Source organism: Leptodactylus fuscus, chromosome 10 (assembly GCF_031893055.1).
Source record: "Leptodactylus fuscus isolate aLepFus1 chromosome 10, aLepFus1.hap2, whole genome shotgun sequence".
Classification (NCBI taxonomy): domain Eukaryota; kingdom Metazoa; phylum Chordata; class Amphibia; order Anura; family Leptodactylidae; genus Leptodactylus; species Leptodactylus fuscus.
This window is the reverse complement of record NC_134274.1, coordinates 7,887,350-7,907,554: the sequence shown is the minus strand read 5'-3', so window position 1 is coordinate 7,907,554 and position 20,205 is coordinate 7,887,350. Positions and strand designations below refer to the sequence as shown.

At 44.0% G+C, this 20,205-nt stretch overlaps 1 protein-coding gene and 1 long non-coding RNA gene across 2 annotated transcripts; both read right to left on the bottom strand.

Annotated features, from left to right (window-relative positions):
• Positions 1–652: 652 nt before the first annotated feature.
• On the bottom strand, positions 653–11,312 carry LOC142183269 (murinoglobulin-2-like). The gene is made up of 8 exons (XM_075258297.1): positions 11,199–11,312; positions 10,879–11,097; positions 8,760–8,884; positions 6,153–6,243; positions 5,471–5,539; positions 5,277–5,382; positions 2,453–2,502; positions 653–876 (listed from the first exon to the last, which is right to left on the bottom strand). Exons 1-8 carry the CDS (start codon positions 11,310–11,312, stop codon positions 871–873), a joined length of 780 nt encoding a protein of 259 aa, XP_075114398.1. The 3' UTR covers positions 653–870.
• Positions 11,313–11,677: 365 nt separating this feature from the next.
• On the bottom strand, positions 11,678–19,466 carry LOC142219298 (uncharacterized). The gene is made up of 3 exons (XR_012717545.1): positions 19,381–19,466; positions 13,749–13,826; positions 11,678–11,740 (listed from the first exon to the last, which is right to left on the bottom strand). It is a non-coding gene; the product is annotated as an uncharacterized LOC142219298 (long non-coding RNA).
• Positions 19,467–20,205: the final 739 nt, after the last annotated feature.

Here is a 20,205-nt window from a genome sequence, read left to right as displayed (position 1 = left end):
AGGATTTACTATGACCCTACTTTTTCCCCTATTTTTTCCCCTATTAATATTACACTTCCAATAAACTTGTTATATCTGCTATGGCAAATCTTCAATCTATAAGGTCAATGTAAGATCTGGATTCTTTCACGTGTCATATGTGATACTGGTGAGTTATGTGTCAGAAGTAGGGCTGAGCGATTGGAAAAGATCGGATCCCGATCGGCGATTGAGCAAATTTCATAATCGGGAACGGCTGGAAAACGATTGGAAATCGGATTTTAAAAACGATCCTGAGATCTCAAGATCGGCTCAATCCTACTCCATACAAATAGTGATCGGGAAAGATCGGATTCCAATCGGCGATCGAGAAAATTTCACGATTGTGATCGGGATCGGCTGGAGAATGATCGGAACTCGGATTTTAAAAAGCGATCCTGAAATCTCAAGATCGGCTCAACCCTAGTCAGAAGGAACTTTGGGCCCCTCTAGACCCAAATCCCCGCTGTGACTGCGACCTCTGCACATGCCCAGTACATCCCTGTATGCAGAACTTCCCCGACTTCCTAAACCTGGCCATATATTTTGGGATACTGGAGCAACAACAAAAACAAAGTGGACACAATGTTGAAGACTGAAAAGATTTTACTTTTTTTTTTGCAGGAAGTGACTGAGAACAAAAGACAAGTCGATCGTAAAAGAAGATGAAATTTCTGCCATGCCCAAAATTGTAAGTTGTTGTATTGACATTTCCGGGTTCGAGTCTTCTTCGTGCTTTTTTAAGATGATTCTTCCAGTCTTTCAGTATGCAAACTAAGATCTACGATAATTCTACGTATTTCAGAACGCCTAATATTCTGAAATGTGATCCCATGTGGAAGCCACCAAAGATTACTCCTAGACAAAAATATATAGGTCCGGTTAATGTTATGGTATCCTATATTATATGTCCCATACGGCCTATTAACATATGAAATAACCATATAATACCGTACGTAATTCTGGCACCATGCATTTGTTATCGTTGATTTTTGTCTCCTTTGCGTGACGTCCTGCACTTCTTTATTCTTTCCCCTGTTTTCTGTCCTTATCTGCTATGGGTTGAACCTGTCGCTGGTTCTCACTGGTATATGGGTGCAAGGGCTCTTGTCTAATGCAAGGTATTTGAGGTTGGAGAGTTGCCTTGACCAGTTGGGTATTATAAGATGTAGAAATGTGATTCTGGTGTCATATGAAAGATGAGATTGATTTACTCGATCTGTATCATATCCAGAGATATCACAGTTGCATGTAAATCTTGACTGTGTTTTTATTTTTTGATATCTCTAGAAGTAACACAGGTCTACAAGCTTATGGTAGTTGAGCATCAGCTTTCATAGGACACCAGAACTACCGTTCTATGTTTTACAATGCCTGAGATATAACCGTTTGAAGTAAAGCCCCACTCCCTGGGCTTTAGCTTCCTTCCATTGTACAAGGACCCATACATCCCCGTTCTCCAGAAAGTGGCGGTATACAGGTTAAAGGGGTGTTCAGGACTCTTTTAAGATAAGTATTGCAATTATTTAATAGTGTTAACGGAAGTTATTTGTTTGCAATATAATGTAATTTCTATTAGCGTCCCGTTACTGGAGTTCCTGGAACAGTCACATGATCTACCTCCTTCTTCCGGTGATGTTATGTATCCCAGGCATGGTCTATATAGTCGAACCTGCGCTGTATCTTGGAGAAGGATCAATGGATCGCTCATGCGCAGTAGATACTAGTGACGTCACTATGAGTGACGTCAAGATAAGGACAGGTCCAGACCGTGTGGACTGCGGATGGAAGTGCCTGGCATATGGGACATAGATCACATGACCACTCCAGGGACCATTACAGGAATGACATTATATTACAAAAATACTTCGGTTAACACCATGAAACAACCTGGACAACCCCTTTAAAAACCCCTTTAAAACAAAGAAGAATAAAGAGACAAAAGTGGATTCCGGCAAAGGATTTCACATAAAGGATCCAAAATTCATCAAGGAAGTTTATTACGATATTTATTCATGACCCAAATGTAACCAGAACGTGGCGGAAAAGGAATTCCTCTTCATTTTCCACTTTGCCGACGTCTAGCAATGACGGGACGCCGATGCAGTGCAAGTGGAACGATCGAGCAGGACGCTTCTTTTTTTCCGCATCTCGCTGCAATCTCTTCCTTCTATTTGAAATAATGGGAGATGGATTCCGAGAGGAATCTGCTCCGAATCGGGGGGCAAAATCTGCACCCAAATTTGCACCATATTCCTCTGTGTGAACACAGGCTCTAAGGATCAGTCTAGGATGAAAATGTTAAGGCTTTTGCAGGCTGCCTACTGGCATTGAGAGCAGTTCAGAGGATACCAAAGCATTGATGTGATTTTGGATAGGCTTTACCTAACTTGGACATCTACAAGGGGTGTACAGACAGTCTGTGTTCTCTTACCTCACTTACTTTAGGGCAGGGGTAGCGGTATTCTGCATAAGCTGCATTACCTGAAAATAAAAGCAAGAACAATTATTTACCATTACCGCTCCATACTGTGCATTGGTCGCAACCTGTCTACCAGCGATATAATATATTTTACTCTATATTGCATTGTGATGGCCAAACCTCGAGGCTGCACTACTGGGAGTTTCTGAAGATGGCACGTGTCCACGTGTGCCCAGACACAAGGAATAAGTCTGGAACTTCCTTAGGCCTGGAGTTTATTGAGACCATAAGGTGAAATTAAAGGGTTTCTCTGTGATCTCTTAGGGAGTCTGTGATTTCTCCAGGAAACCCAATGGCTCTGGCTGGTTCTGACCTTGGGTCATGCAATGACAACCGCCACCCAACCCCAAGTCGTTCCGTCTTCTCCTTTATTTTCCGTTTTTACACCTGTGCTAAACACTGGTAGATGAAGATAAAGGCAGAGCATCATGGGGGTCGGAGGTTGGTTTCATTCAGTGGCGTAACTACCGTGGTAGCAGCAGTAGCAGCTGCCACAGGGCCCGGGACATTAGGGGGCCCGGTGACAGCCGCTACCGCTGCGTTTTTTGTTTTTTTTAATAGGCCGGTAACGGGCCCTATATACTTACCGATCCTGGCAGGGGCCGGGATCGGTAAGTGACACTGCGGGCCCCACAAGCACTGTTATACTCGGGGGTCTTTTTGGACCCCCGATTATAACGATCGGAGGCCCGGAGAGGTAAGAAACATAAAAAACACTGTTACTTACCTCTCCAGGCTCCGCGCAGGCTTCGGCCTACTTGCGTGACGTCATATGACCCGCGACGCAGGGCCCTGTCACATGACGTCCCGGAAAATGGCCGACGGAGAGGAGGGGAGTCGGGAGAAAGGTAAGTAAGAGAGTTTTTTATGTTTGTATCCCCCCCTTGGGTCTCCGATTATTATACTCTGGGGTCTGAAAAGACCCCAGAGTATAATAATTGTTCATGGGTGTCCACTATAGGGACATAATACTGTGTGCAGGGGCCACTATGGGGCATAATACTGTGTGCAGGGGCCACTATGGGGGATAATACTGTGTGCAGGGGCCACTATGGGGGATAATACTGTGTGCAGGGGCCACTATGGGGGATAATACTGTGTGCAGGGGCCACTATGGGACATAATAGTGTGTGAAGGGGTCACTATGGGACATAATACTGTGTGCAGGAGCCACTATGGGGGATAATACTGTGTGCAGGGGCCACTATGGGACATAATACTGTGTGCAGGGGTCACTATGGGACATAATACTGTGTGCAGGAGCCACTATGGCGGATAATACTGTGTGCAGGGGCCACTATGGGACATAATACTGTGTGCAGGGGTCACTATGGCGGATAATACTGTGTGCAGGGGCCACTATGGGGGATAATACTGTGTGCAGGGGCCACTATGGGGGATAATACTGTGTGCAGGGGCCACTATGGGGGATAATACTGTGTGCAGGGGCCACTATTGGGGATAATACTGTGTGCAGGGGCCACTATGGGGGATAATACTGTGTGCAGGGGCCACTATGGGACATAATACTGTGTGCAGGGGTCACTATGGCGGATAATACTGTGTGCAGGGGCCACTATGGGGGATAATACTGTGTGCAGGGGCCACTATGGGGGATAATACTGTGTGCAGGGGCCACTATGGGGGATAATACTGTGTGCAGGGGCCACTATTGGGGATAATACTGTGTGCAGGGGCCACTATGGGGGATAATACTGTGTGCAAGGGCCACTATGGGGGATAATACTGTGTGCAGGGGCCACTATGGGGACATAATACTGTGTGCAGGGGCCACTATGGGATATAATACTGTGTGCAGGGGCCACTAAGGGACATAATACTGTGTGCAGGGGCCACTATGGGGACATAATACTGTGTGCAGGGGCCACTATGGGATATAATACTGTGTGCAGGGGCCACTAAGGGACATAATACTGTGTGCAGGGGCCACTATGGGGACATAATACTGTGTGCAGGGGCCACTATGGGATATAATACTGTGTGCAGGGGCCACTAAGGGATATAATACTGAGTGCAGGGGCCACTAAGGGATATAATACTGAGTGCAGGGGCCACTAAGGGACATAATACTGTGTGCAGGGGCCACTAAGGGACATAATACTGAGTGCAGGGGACACTAAGGGATATAATACTGAGTGCAGGGGCCAATATAGTGTGTGCAGAAATGCGCGGGGGGGGGGGGGGGGGTGGCGGCGGTGGTAGGGGTCAGTTGGTCGAGGTCTTCAGCGTCGGTCGGGGGGGGGGGGGGGCCATGTCAAAAGTTCGCCACGGGGCCCCGCCATTCCTAGTTACGCCACTGGTTCCATTCATATAACCAGAACCTCTGGGTTTACTGCATAAAAACTCCAGTGGACGTTTTAATGGATTCCCAGGATAACCCCTTAAGTCTGAGTCCTACAGGAGAGGTCACTCCTGTACTTTGGCCATCTCTAGCCCTCCCAATAAAGTGAATGGGAACACAGATTCAGTTCTTAATTCCCCAAGGGACACACCAACATCCAGCCAGGATTGATGAGGGTCTCAGGGGTCAGACCCTCATCGATCAGCTATTTATCCTCTATCCTATGGATACTTTTCATGCCATATTCCCTTTAAATGCATCAATCGAGGGACTGACTTCTGCTATGCTTTTGGGGGTCCTGTTGTATTGGGGTCCATTACTAAGCCTGGAGCAGCTTCTTTGATGGTCCATTCCTCCCCTGTCACTATACAGTCCATTACAGCATTACATACACACTACTATGGGACATCTTACCTGGATTATCCGAATCATGAACGGTAACGGTGCTGTTCTGGATGCGTGAAGCTCGCTGTTGAAGATACGATGTGAAGGAGAAGCAACGCTTTTCACCGCGCTTCAGCTGTGAAGACAACGGTTACACATGTAGACTTGTGAAGCCTTTTCATTGTCAAGACAGAATAGAAGACATTGGAGAGGCAAATACTTACAGGTGGCAGGTAAAAATACGTGATAGGATCAGCAAATTTAACGTCACATACTTTATCGGTGGACAAGGCCTGAAATTAAAAGAAAACATCATATCTTGGAGTTTTATCTGAGCTTATAGTGATATACTTTCAAGGACACTTTTATTCTTAAGTCCTTCAAGGCGTTGTCTACGCCGTCCGCTCCCGTTTATCCCTACTTGCACTATTTGGGCGTCTCTTGTATCAGAACATCTATGGCTACCAGATACTATTCTTTAGTACACAGAAGCAAAACAGTTTGTAAACAAAGCGGGTTCATCCTGAAATTCACCAAAAAAGTTGGGTGCAAACTTTTTGCCGTTTGACTTGCACAAATAGCTAATAGAGTAGCATATGGGGTCATCTTAGGTGTTTATGGTATGAATGGGATGAGCCCTATATTACAGCATCACAGCGAGGCGCTTCCTATTGTTTGCCAATGAGTATCACCAATGTGCAAAGTGATGACTTATTCTAAAGATAAACTTTTGTTCCGTCGACTTTTCTATCACGGCAAATGCCTACTACTGCAACTACATCAATACGTTGGTCACATTTCTTAATTACTCTCACAATTGCAGCCAACATCTTGGCACCGAGGTTTACGTTCTCTGTTCACATTTGGCTTCTAATTATCTATTTTCCACAATCTACAGACACTTACCTTGTAGACTGGTCCTTGGGCAATGTAAAACCCGGTGGGGGATCGTGCGGTAACAACTAGCGGACCGCTTTGGCTTTGATTACCGTTGTAACTGAAAAAGAAAATTTTGAGATAAAAAAGTTCATTTATTTTTGGCTTTCAGATAAGGGTTGACCTATAAGGCACTGGAAATTGTGATCAAATCAAATTCATGAACTTTCGCAATCATTATCTTTTATGCCTATTTCGAAATTTTTGCAATAACCCAAAAACGCTGAAGATAAATTGTGACAAATTTGCCTTGGCGAACACGTTGACCTTTTTGTTTTTGACAACGTATTTGCCGGCAACCAAAGTCAACGTCTTGATATCATTGGCATATACATAAGAGAGCAAAAATCGCAGCCAATATCCAAACAGGCCCTTTGTTAGTCCTTTATGACGTTGGGTTTTCCCTGTAAGGACAGGAGGGCTTTCCATAACCATTGGATTATAGGCTTATATTGTTTTTTTTTCCTTGATCCCATCCTCGATACCGTATGACAGGGCCGGCTCCAGGTTTTTATGGGCCCTTGGGTGACAAAGCCTCAGTGGGCCCCCTTGTAATGGAGGCGGGGGGAGTCGAGACACTGTGCGTCGCAGATGAAGCGAGTGACGTCACGCAGGAGTGTGGCGTCACCAACGCCATACCTCCCAATTTTTAAAGAGTAGAAAGAGGGGCAAAATGTGCGGCACGCTCTGCGCGCCGCGGCAAATTTGGCTCCACCCACTTATGTTGACTCCGCCCATTCTCATTAATTTATCATGTGCTCCCACACAGTATAATCCTCCTAGTCACCCGTAAATTATATGCTCCCCCTCCATCTCTCCCCGTTTCATACACATCCTTCCTCTGCCCCCAGTTTCATGTCCCCCCTCCATCTCTGTCCCCAGTTTCATCACGTTCTCCCCCATCATCTGCCCAGTTTCATGTCCCCTGTCTCTGCCCCAGAGTCATGCTGTTCCACCCCCCCATCTTCCCCAGTGTCATGCCGTTCCCCCCCCCCTCCATTTGCCCCCCAGTTTCATTGGGCCCCCTCCATCTTTGTCCCCAGTTTCATGCCGTTCTCTCCCCACTCCCTTCATCTTCCCTAGTGTCATGTCGTTCCCCCCCCCTCCATTTGCCCCCCAGTTTCATTGGGCCCCCTCCATCTCTGTCCCCAGTTTCATGCCGTTCCCCCCCCCCTCCCCTTCACAAAGACAAACACTTACACTCACCTCCCATCGTTCCCCCGACGCTCCTCTCTCTCACTCCATTCACATACGCGATTAAAGCAGGAGCTGTGTGGCCCGGTGTGCGTGTGTAAGCGCGATGTGATGACGTCATCGCGCCTACACGCGCAAGCCGGGCTGCAGCTATAAAGCAGGAGCTGAGATCACAGCTCCTGCTTTAATCGCCTATGTATTTAATTCAGCTCATCGGCGTCCGTCGGACGCCGATGAGCTGATATCGGGACAGGCAAGTGCTGGGGCGGGCAAGTGCCGGGGGGCCCCCAGAGGCTCTGTGGGCCCCGGCACTTTCCCGACTATGCCGTGCGCTGACGCCGGCCCTGCCGTATGACTTGGAGAACAAACTTATTGTGTGACCCAAGTTCTAGACCCTATAGTAGGGTTGAGCGATCGGGATCGGAAAAGATCGGATCCCGATCGGCGATCGAATAAATTTCACGATCACGACTGGAATTCCGATCCCGATCTTTTCCGGCGGGATCAAAGTCGGAGGTTAGTTCCCACAATGCTTGGCTACTGGCCAAAAGCTAAGATCGGCATCGGCTGGAAAATGAACAAAAATCGTATTTTAAAAACGACCCTGAAAACTCAAGATGGGCTCAACCCTACCCTTTAGCCATAGAGTAGCTACAAAGAGCACATCTTACTCTGGAGCGTCCAGCACACCCGAGCATTACGGATAGCAGTTTAATTTTATACCGAACTAGATTCCGATCCAGAAGCGCTATTATTATACTCTGGGGGGGCCCATCGAAGGTTCAGAAAAAAAAATTAAACACCGATACTCTCCTCCCTCACGACATCTGGTTCTCCCTCTTGGGTCAACTTCTGGCCTCGTCCAGCCTGTTGGGTGATGACATGGCCCTGGTGGGTCTGCTAAACCCTGTGATGGACCCATTTCATCACTCAGGAGACTGGAAGAAACCAGAAGAAGACCCAACACACCCACACTGAAGAGACAGATGCCGTGAGCCTAAGAAAGATGAATAAAGGGGAGCATCAGTGTTTATTATTGTTCCATACCTTCCGTGGGCTGAAGACGGCCCGTGGTATAATAATAACAACGCTTCCAGGTCGGAATGAATAAGTTGGGTCTTCGAATATTCACAAAACAAAATCTTGCAATAATAATGATACATGGTTAGCGACAATAAGTATAATAATGATTCATGGATGGCGATCCCAAAAATCTTGGGAATGGGCAAACCTGAGATTTTTAGAACATTTTGGAAAGAACCCAGCCCATTACAAATAGGTTCAAGCATCCCAAATAGGGATCTGTGTAAAAACAACACAAAAACAGCATTGCCCCTAGTGGTCAACCCCTGTAAATGTAGCATTTCTGAATAGTAGTGTTACCTGGTACAGATTGTAGAGTTGAAAGTCCTAATTATCTCTTCAGCACAGGACGGGGCTCGTGTAACAACCGTCAGTGCGAGTGGACTCTCTTGCTTTGTTATCTCAGTGTAGAATTCATGATTTATCTATAGAGAGAAAAATATTAGATTTTTAGGTTTGTTGGGGGGTCAGATTTAGTAAGGTATTAAATGTTATTGTTCACATATTCCTTCCAAGTATGTGATGGACAATATAAAGTCGCACTCCTACAAAGGATGAGTCTCTGGGCCATGATGTAACGCTAGTTAAATGTAATCTTCTTACCGGAACTTTCATTCTCTCATGGCGATAGTTCCTCAATGTCTCTATCAATGTTCCTTTATGAGGTCTTGTTTATTGCAGAATGAAACGTTTTATCAATGGCACCAATATTGGGTAAAAACACCCCAATCCTTGTGATCGACAAGTTACTTCCTACGTTTCGGATAAGGAGTAACTCCTTTTATTGGAATGCCCTTCTAGGTTTATTGTAAGTGTCTGTGCCAATGTGGCATTATGGATTCTATAGAGATCATTTTGGTACGTTTACACATTTAATAAAATTCGGAGCGTTCACTGCAATGTGTCTTTATTTTTCTGTCCACGTAGTCGTTTGAGGACTTGTTTTTTGCAGGAGGGTATATAGCTATTTACGTCACAGGTGTAATAGGGCAGAAAGAACATTTTTTAGAGGTAAAGGGAGACCAAATCCATCATGGTTAGTGTTAAGTTTATTCTACAGGTCACTAGAATGAGATCAGATATTTTATCGTGAATTCCTTTATAGCTTAGGCCTTTTTTTTTTTTTTTTTTTTTAAACTTTATTAAATTTACTTTTTTTTGTCCCTTGGACTCCTTATGCAGTAATCTCTTGATGGCTTACGTAACAATGTGGAATAATAAACATTTAGAGATGAGCGAGTAGTGTTCGATCGAATACTACGGTATTCGAAATACTCGGACTCGATCGAACACTACTAGCTGTTCGAAGTTTAAGGTTTGATGCAGAACCAGCGTTGATTGGCAGAATGCTATACATTCTGCCAATCAACGCTGGTTCTTCTCTTACTTTTAGAAGTCTTCTCCATGCAGCGTCCCCGCGGCGTCTTCCGGCTGGAATTCACTCTGCCTAGGCATCCGGCCTAGGCAAAGCCGACTGCGCATGCGCGGGCATGCCCTTGCATGCACAGTCGGCTCTGTTCAGGCGTCGGGCCGGGCAGAGCCGACTGCGCATGCGCGGGCATGCCCTTGCATGCACAGTCGGCTCTGTTCAGGCGTCGGGCCGGGTAGAGCCGACCGCGCATGCGCAGTCGGCTCTGCCTAGGCCCCGATGCCTAGGCAGAGTGAATTCCAGCCGGAAGATGCCGCGGGGGCGCTGCGCCGGGAGAAGACTTCATGGAGAATCCAGTCCGACCGTCACTCGTGGACTTGGTAAGTATAATTTTATCGAATTTTGCGTACCCCTGAAACGAGCATTTCCCCCCATAGACTATAATGGGGTTTGAAATCCGTTCGAACAGTTGAACAGTGAGCGGCTGTTCGAATCGGATTTCGAACCTCGGACATTTTAGTGTTCGCTCATCTCTAGTAACAATATAAAGATACTATTTATCTATTATATTGTAACACGGACAAACTACGTTATTTGTAAATTACTTTATTACTTGGCGCATGGCTACGATGGTAACCCATTGATGCCCTGCCATTAGTGGCCCTGGGCTTAGAGGGAGCCACCTCTCTACATGCGTGTTGGAGTCGCTATTAATCGTGTACCATCTAAGGGCAGGATCCCATCTAGAGGCAAGGATCGTGTGCCCATGGAATCACCAATGATGTAAATTATCATCATGAAGAATTAAAGGGTTAAAGAATCACGGTGACATCATTAAATGACGTCATTTCACAACTATTTCTAGTATATGACACGTGACATCATGCTAGACTGGGAGTACAAAAACCGAAGTGAAGAAGTCATAGCTCTGACTTGAGACCTACCGAGAGTCCAACCTTGTAACTGTATGAGGCGTGGGAACGGCGGGTGGCAGGTCTATGATGTGGTAAGGGAAGTAAGAATATCCAGTTACTCGGACTGCAGTCTTACCTGAAACGTGGGGCGGCCTTTTCCCTGGAAGGAAATCCGGTAAATCCCATGTACGCCAGGCAGATTCTTACTCTGGACCAGCATCTCATTGCTTTCGTTTACTGTGAACTCAGCAACTACATTACCTCCTACAGTCACAGCAATCTTAGCATCGGGGCTTTGTAAACCATCGAAACTTCGAGCATACTCAATCATGGCCTCAATGGCCACTGGTGTGGCCTAATGGAAAGAGATAACATTGGTCTACTGTTAAATTTGATTCTTTAGAGAAGACTTGAAAATATAAATATATAGGAGACTTTGTGTAGCCCCCGCATTACCCTTGATGAAGAGTAAAAACCATTGGAGTCCTGACAGTTACTCATCCATTGTGCCCCTCGGGCAAGCAAATCTGCAAGTTCATGAATTGGATTGGGGCCCTTCAGAATGCCCATCATCATATATGCTGTGGCTACCACTGCTTCGGACGAGCACCGAGTGGAGAAATAATATTGCCTGGCTGCAGGGTGGCCATCAGGTGTCCAGCACACTGTATTACCTATAGGCAAGACATTAAGAGATGTACATTGTAAGTTACACTGACAGTGTCAAAATGTGTAGGGATCAAGCTCCATTGACAAGGAGAATTGTTACAGTAAGTTGTCAATTTATTGACATATATTTCGTGATTTAGGACTACATGATAAACATTTACAGTACCTTTAGAAATGGCCCGACCCATGGCAATGGGATAAATTTGGTTCCAAAGTGTGTTTTGTTTAGTCTTAGTTGCAGCATAGAACATATGAGCCAATACAAGTGTATCCAGAGAGTCCAAATCAGCATTCTGGATACATTTCTTAGCACCGTCTACTATTGTAGGCTACGGAAAAATAAGATGAGATTCAGCCTTATAATCGTAATGCAGGGTCAAAATAAAAAATATGATATGGTACGTGGTAGCTAACAATAATGGGGACGATCTGAACCTCATACACAGACTACGGACAACGTTTGGAAGTTCTTTCTAATCTTGGATGACGCAACGTTTCATCATAACACCAAACCTAATGATAAAAATGATCTCCTACTAGGCTCGTCTGCTTCACTTCTCGTAGCCCAGTTGTCCATAAACAATAGACAATCTATCCTGTTCCCAGTTGTATGTCTTGTGTGCCGCTGGCTGTAGATCATCGGTATGGTTTGCAGGCATGGTTTAAGACAATACCAAATAGGAAAGGCATCAGCAATGTTTCGAGGAGTGAAGGTCCCAACGAACTCAACCACAAGATCAGACCAAACAACGCTCAGAGAAAATGTACAAAATCTTAGGAGATCCATCTCAGGCCTTACAAGCCTCAATTACCATGTGACACATTCAACTTCATGACAATACAATTAGAAAAAGCCGGAACAAATATGGCTGGTGTGGAAGGGTTGTCAGTAGGGTTGAGCGATCGGGAAAGATCGGATACCGATCGGCGATCGAGCAAATTTCACGATCGGCTGGAAAATGATCGAAAATTGGATTTTAAAAACGATCCTGAAATCTAAAGATCGGCTCAACCCTACCTATGACCTTATTGCATTTGGGGTTGAGCGATCGGAATCGGGAAAGATGGGATAAGCGATTGAGCAAATTTCACGAACGCGATTGGGATCGGCTGGAAAATGATCAAAAATCGGATTTGAAAAACGATCCTGAAATCTCAAAATCGGCTCAACCCCAGTCGTCAGGAGAAAGATACTGTCTAAAAGCAAAATGGAAGCACAAAAATCGCAACTACCAACTGCCCGATACAGTAGTGGAGAGGGATGGGCATGGGATGTGGACGGGCTTTATAGCCACTGGACCTGGGCACCTTGCAGTCCTTGGGTTGACTGTGAACTTCTCTGTATACCAGAGTATTCTAGAGTCAAATGTGAGGCCATGTATCCGGCCAAAAATGGGTCAAGCGACGGGACAATGATACCGAGCATAGCAAGAAATCTACAAGACGCCTGCATAGTTCTTCAGTGCACCCAGGGCCATACATCCCGGCTTCACTACACAAGTGTCGGAGGTACGGGGCATGCACACTGAAGCTAAGGTGCGCTCCTCTGGCTACAGTGAAGAACCGCTCTGGTGCGCAGAGTATAGGCGGAGTATAAAGGTTTCTTATTTTTATTGCAGGCACAGATGGCTTTACTGCAGGACAATTTGGGACACCAGACCCCCCCGGTCCATGAAGACCTGTAGATGGTTAGTGCCCCAAATCGACCCGATAGGTTCGCTTTAACAGAATGTCCGCCACGCTCAAAGAAGAGTTGTAAAGAAGTGTGTGCTAGAAACTGTGTATGTGTGTGTTATAGCCTGAGGTCAGAGGAGTCCCACCAATGATTCATCTAAATCCCATTAATATTTGCCCCTTGGAGGAGGAGTCCTGGAAATGATGATCCGGCCCCCACAGATATAGCCCTGATCTCATCATCATCCAGTCTGTCTGGGAGGACATGAAGGACATGAAGGACTGGAGCAAGTAACATGCAAGAAGATCTGGGCTTAGACTCCGTGTACCGAAAAATGAAACAATTACGGCTAGGTGGGGAAAAGCGAAATGCATAAAACAAAAACTGGCCCCTGTCCTGAAGGGGTTAATTAACACAACTCGCCATTTCTCCGGCCGCTTTTATGGCTCCCTCAATAGACTCTAGCCAGAGAGAGCAGGTTACCCCGGGGGTGTACACTGGTCTGTGATAAAATTACTCGGCCAAGTGCACGGCAAGGTCATGTGAATACGCCCTTACACCTGCACTGCAGATTTTATTTTTGTGAATTATTTTTACAAATATTGAACAAAAGGAAAAAGAATCAAAAATCGTTTGTTTCAAAAAATCTCACGTTTACTTACCCCAATACCGTATGATGTGTAATTGTGTAACCGTGTTATGACATAACTAGTCCAGAGCATTCCAGCATTATAATTATCCTAGGAGGAGAAGACGAATATTATCAGAAAGTGACGCAGTGACTACTGTATCAGTGACAACGGCAACCCAACCAATGTCTATGTACTATGGCACAGCAGATCTGAAAGGGAAGGTGTCACCAGAAAATCACAGATGTTTTTTAATCAAGTTAAATATATTTTGATAGACACACAGATATACTGTATATATCCCTCACTGTGTGATATACTGTATACGGTGGCGTAACTAGGAATGGCGGGGCCCCGTGGCGAACTTTTGACATGGCCCCCCCCGACCGACTCCCTCCTCCGCATTCCTGCGCGCTGTCCCTTAGTGACCCCTGCACACAGTATTATATCCCTCAGTAGCCCCTGCACACAGTATTATCCCCCATAGTGGCTCCTGCACACAGTATTATATCCCTTAGTGGCCCCTGCACACAGTATTATCCCTCATAGTGGCCCCTGCACTCAGTATTATATCCCTTAGTGGCCCCTGCACTCAGTATTATGCCCCATAGTGGCCCCTGCACATAGTATTATGTCCCATAGTGGCCCCTGCACTCAGTATAATGTCCTATAGCGGTCCCTGCACACAGTATAATGTCCCACAGTGACCCCTGCACACAGTATTATGCCCCATAGTGGCCCCTGCACACAGTATTATCCCCCATAGTGGTCCCTGCACACAGTATTATCCCTCATAGTGGCCCCTGCACTCAGTATTATATCCCTTAGTGGCCCCTGCACTCAGTATTATGCCCCATAGTGGCCCCTGCACACAGTATTATGTCCCATAGTGGCCCCTGCACTCAGTATAATGTCCTATAGCGGTCCCTGCACACAGTATTATGTCCCTTAGTGGCCCCTGCACACAGTATTATATCCCTTAGTGGCCCCTGCACTCAGTATTATATCCCTTAGTGGCCCCTGCACACAGTATTATGTCCCTTAGTGGCCCCATGCACACAGTATTATATCCCTTAGTGGCCCCTGCACACAGTATTATATCCCTTAGTGGCCCCTGCACACAGTATTATGTCCCTTAGTGGCCCCATGCACACAGTATTATATCCCTTAGTGGCCCCTGCACTCAGTATTATATCCCTTAGTGGCCCCTGCACACAGTATTATATCCCTTAGTGGCCCCTGCACTCAGTATTATATCCCTTAGTGGCCCCTGCACACAGTATTATGTCCCTTAGTGGCCCCTGCACACAGTATTATATCCCTTAGTGGCCCCTGCACTCAGTATTATATCCCTTAGTGGCCCCTGCACACAGTATTATGTCCCTTAGTGGCCCCTGCACACAGTATTATATCCCTTAGTGGCCCCTGCACACAGTATTATATCCCTTAGTGGCCCCTGCACACAGTATTATGTCCCTTAGTGGCCCCTGCACACAGTATTATATCCCTTAGTGGCCCCTGCACTCAGTATTATGTCCCTTAGTGGCCCCTGCACTCAGTATTATGCCCCATAGTGGCCCCTGCTCACAGTATTATGTCCCATAGTGGCCCCTGCACACAGTATTATCCCCCATAGTGGCCCCTGCACACAGTATTATATCCCTTAGTGGCCCCTGCACTCAGTATTATGTCCCTTAGTGGCCCCTGCACTCAGTATTATGTCCCTTAGTGGCCCGATAACTGAAAAGTACCTTTATTTATTTTATTTTTTTAAACCCCCCCCCCCCCACCTCTCCCCCAGGGACTTGAACCTGCAGTCATTTGATTGCAAGTCCCATAGACGGCAATACAAGTTTATTGTTGTCTATGGGAGATTCTATACATTACTTTTGCGGATGGTCATAGAGACCAGCCGCAATAGTAATATAGCGATGACAGGCCTAGGAGCCTTCATTAGGCTCCCGGCTGTCATCTAAACAGGTCGGCTCCTGCAAGCTCGTCACGCAGGAGCCGGCCTGCAACTTTAAAAGTATGGGGCCGGTGGCTAACTTGACCCTTTTTTTTTTGGGGGGGGGGGGGGAGGACATCTCCTTAGGCCAGGGCATCTCCGCTGTTAACTCTTACAGCGGAGATGCCGAAGCTCGCTGTTACATACCCGGCATCAGGACCCTCCGATGCAGCATACAGACACCGGGGCAGGGTCCTGGCAGAGTACTGGAAAGCGAACACCCCGCAAAGACGGTCTTACAGGCTGTACCGTGGTGAATAGGTCATTAGCCTTTGCGGGGTGTTCGCTTTCCAGTACTCTGCCTCTGACTCGGAGAGTCCGGATGCCGGGTATGTAATAGCGAGCTTCGGCATCTCCGCTGTAAGAGTTAACAGCGGAGATACCCTGGCCTCAGGAGATGTCCTCTCCCCCCTCAAAAAAATGTTTCAAGTTAGCCCCCGGCCCCCCCGGGGCTGGTCCCATTCTTGCAGAAGTTAAAAAAAAATAATTTCAAATTGACACCTATCATGGTGTGATATACTGTATATATCCATCATGGTGTGATATACTGTATATATCCATCACGGTGTGATATACTGTATATATCCATCATGGTGTGATATACTGTATATACCTATCATGGTGTGATATACTGTATATACCTATCATGGTGTGATATACTGTATATACCTATCATGGTGTGATATACTGTATATATCTATCATGGTGTGATATACTGTATATACCTATCATGGTGTGATATACTGTATATACCTATCATGGTGTGATATACTGTATATACCTATCATGGTGTGATATACTGTATATACCTATCATGGTGTGATATACTGTATATACCTATCATGGTGTGATATACTGTATATACCTATCATGGTGTGATATACTGTATATACCTATCATGGTGTGATATACTGTATATATCTATCATGGTGTGATATACTGTATATACCTATCATGGTGTGATATACTGTATATACCTATCATGGTGTGATATACTGTATATACCTATCATGGTGTGATATACTGTATATACCTATCATGGTGTGATATACTGTATATACCTATCATGGTGTGATATACTGTATATACCTATCATGGTGTGATATACTGTATATACCTATCATGGTGTGATATACTGTATATACCTATCATGGTGTGATATACTGTATATATCTATCATGGTGTGATATACTGTATATATCCATCACGCTTTGATTTACTGTATATATCTATCATGGTGTGATATACTGTATATATCCATCACGCTTTGATTTACTGTATATATCTATCATGGTGTGATATACTGTATATATCTATCATGGTGTGATATACTGTATATATCCATCATGGTGTGATATACTGTATATATCCATCACGGTGTGATATACTGTATATACCTATCATGGTGTGATATACTGTATATACCTATCATGGTGTGATATACTGTATATACCTATCATGGTGTGATATACTGTATATACCTATCATGGTGTGATATACTGTATATATCTATCATGGTGTGATATACTGTATATACCTATCATGGTGTGATATACTGTATATACCTATCATGGTGTGATATACTGTATATACCTATCATGGTGTGATATACTGTATATACCTATCATGGTGTGATATACTGTATATACCTATCATGGTGTGATATACTGTATATACCTATCATGGTGTGATATACTGTATATACCTATCATGGTGTGATATACTGTATATATCTATCATGGTGTGATATACTGTATATACCTATCATGGTGTGATATACTGTATATACCTATCATGGTGTGATATACTGTATATACCTATCATGGTGTGATATACTGTATATACCTATCATGGTGTGATATACTGTATATACCTATCATGGTGTGATATACTGTATATACCTATCATGGTGTGATATACTGTATATACCTATCATGGTGTGATATACTGTATATACCTATCATGGTGTGATATACTGTATATATCTATCATGGTGTGATATACTGTATATATCCATCACGCTTTGATTTACTGTATATATCTATCATGGTGTGATATACTGTATATATCCATCACGCTTTGATTTACTGTATATATCTATCATGGTGTGATATACTGTATATATCTATCATGGTGTGATATACTGTATATATCCATCATGGTGTGATATACTGTATATATCCATCACGGTGTGATATACTGTATATATCCAGCATCGTGTGATATACTGTATATATCCATCATGGTGTGATATACTGTATATATCCATCACACTGTGATTTACTGTATATACCTATCATGGTGTGATATACTGTATATACCTATCATGGTGTGATATACTGTATATATCTATCATGGTGTGATATACTGTATATACCTATCATGGTGTGATATACTGTATATATCTATCATGGTGTGATATACTGTATATATCCATCACGCTGTGATTTACTGTATATATCTATCATGGTGTGATATACTGTATATATCTATCATGGTGTGATATACTGTATATATCTATCATGGTGTGATATACTGTATATATCCATCACGCTGTGATTTACTGTATATATCTATCATGGTGTGATATACTGTATATACCTATCATGGTGTGATATACTGTATATACCTATCATGGTGTGACATACTGTATATATCTATCATGGTGTGATATACTGTATATATCTATCATGGTGTGATATACTGTATATATCCATCACGGTGTGATATACTGTATATACCTATCATGGTGTGATATACTGTATATATCTATCATGGTGTGATATACTGTATATATCTATCATGGTGTGATATACTGTATATATCTATCATGGTGTGATATACTGTATATATCTATCATGGTGTGATATACTGTATATATCTATCATGGTGTGATATACTGTATATATCTATCATGGTGTGATATACTGTATATACCTATCATGGTGTGATATACTGTATATACCTATCATGGTGTGATATACTGTATATACCTATCATGGTGTGATATATTGTATATATCCATCACGGTGTGATATACTGTATATATCTATCATGGTGTGATACACTGTATATACCTATCACGGTGTGATATGCTGTATATGCCCATTATGGTGATATACTGTATATACCTATCACGGTGTGATATGTTGTATATGCCCATTATGGTGATATACTGTATATACCTATCATGGTGTGATATGCTGTATATGCCCATTATGGTGATATACTGTATATACCTATCATGGTGTGATATACTGTATGTATCCATCACGGTGTAATATACTGTATATATCCATCACGGTGTAATATACTGTATATATCTATCATGGTGTGATATACTGTATATATCCATCACGGTGTGATATACTGTATATGTCCATCACAGTGTAATATACTGTATATATCCATCACGGTGTAATATACTGTATATATCTATCATGGTGTGATATACTGTATGTATCCATCACGGTGTAATATACTGTATATATCTATCATGGTGTGATATGCTGTATATGCCCATTATGGTGATATACTGTATATATCTATCATGGTGTGATATGCTGTATATGCCCATTATGGTGATATACTGTATATACAGACCTGTTTACATCTCACTTTGCTTTAAGACTGTAACTTGTAATAACATCTATTTACCAGGAAGAAATACATTGGCTCATTGAAATGGAAACAGCCAGTTGTCAAGTTTTGTTGGTTCCCCACTAGTGCCAGTGTCTTTTGTTGTCTTTCCTCATTAACATAGACCATATCCTTCATCTTCTCAAATGCCCCGAACATGTCTAGAGTCGTCCTGTAACAAAGACAACGCAGCAACAAAGTCACAAGACCAAGTACAATACACAAGAGCCTTACTTACCAAAATGGCAAGTCTGGCCCTAACAACCAATCAGATCGCTGCTTCCAAACCGGTTACTACTGCTCGTTCTAGTCTTTATATGGCGCCATGCTTGTGCTCCTGTCCACACTGACATTAGGCTACATTTGTCCTTACCTCATATTCAGCGTAGGTGTATTTAAGAACCCAGAAAATCCGCCATTCAGCATGCTGCATGCAACTACCTGGTTGTAGACTGCAAATAAAAAGGCCCGAGAAAAACAGAGCGTCATATGTAATGTAGTCATTGGATTACTCCGACAACATATTGCCGATAAGATCTCACAAAGTAACAAAGACACAAAAAATTTAGCGGAGCAGAGCACAGATCTAGGGCAAGAACACTAAAGTCTTATGCACGTGGCCGTAACGTTTCTCATACGTGGCACATGGCTGCAGTAAGGAGGCGTTTGTGTAAACTACAGCATATTCATTTTAGCTGCAGAATCACAAGTGGCTTCCAGAAATATCTAATATGGGGAGAAAAAAAAAAAATCAAAGAGAAACCCACGGCAAAAAGTCAATGAAAAGCATTCTTGAGCCAGTTTTTTCTGTAAGCTGTGTTTTGCTACCTGGGGACATAGCCT

What these genes read in the sequence shown, in the direction of transcription:
- LOC142183269 (XM_075258297.1), bottom strand. Translation starts at nt 11,312, where the DNA reads ATGGGCATTCTGAAGGGCCCCAATCCAATTCATGAACTTGCAGATTTG. An exon ending in CGTATTTTTACCTGCCACCT is followed by an intron (nt 5,383 to 5,470) that starts GTAAGTATTTGC and finishes TTGTCTTCACAG; the next exon opens with CTGAAGCGCGGTGAAAAGCG. An exon ending in TCATGATTCGGATAATCCAG is followed by an intron (nt 2,503 to 5,276) that starts GTAAGATGTCCC and finishes TTTTATTTTCAG; the next exon opens with GTAATGCAGCTTATGCAGAA.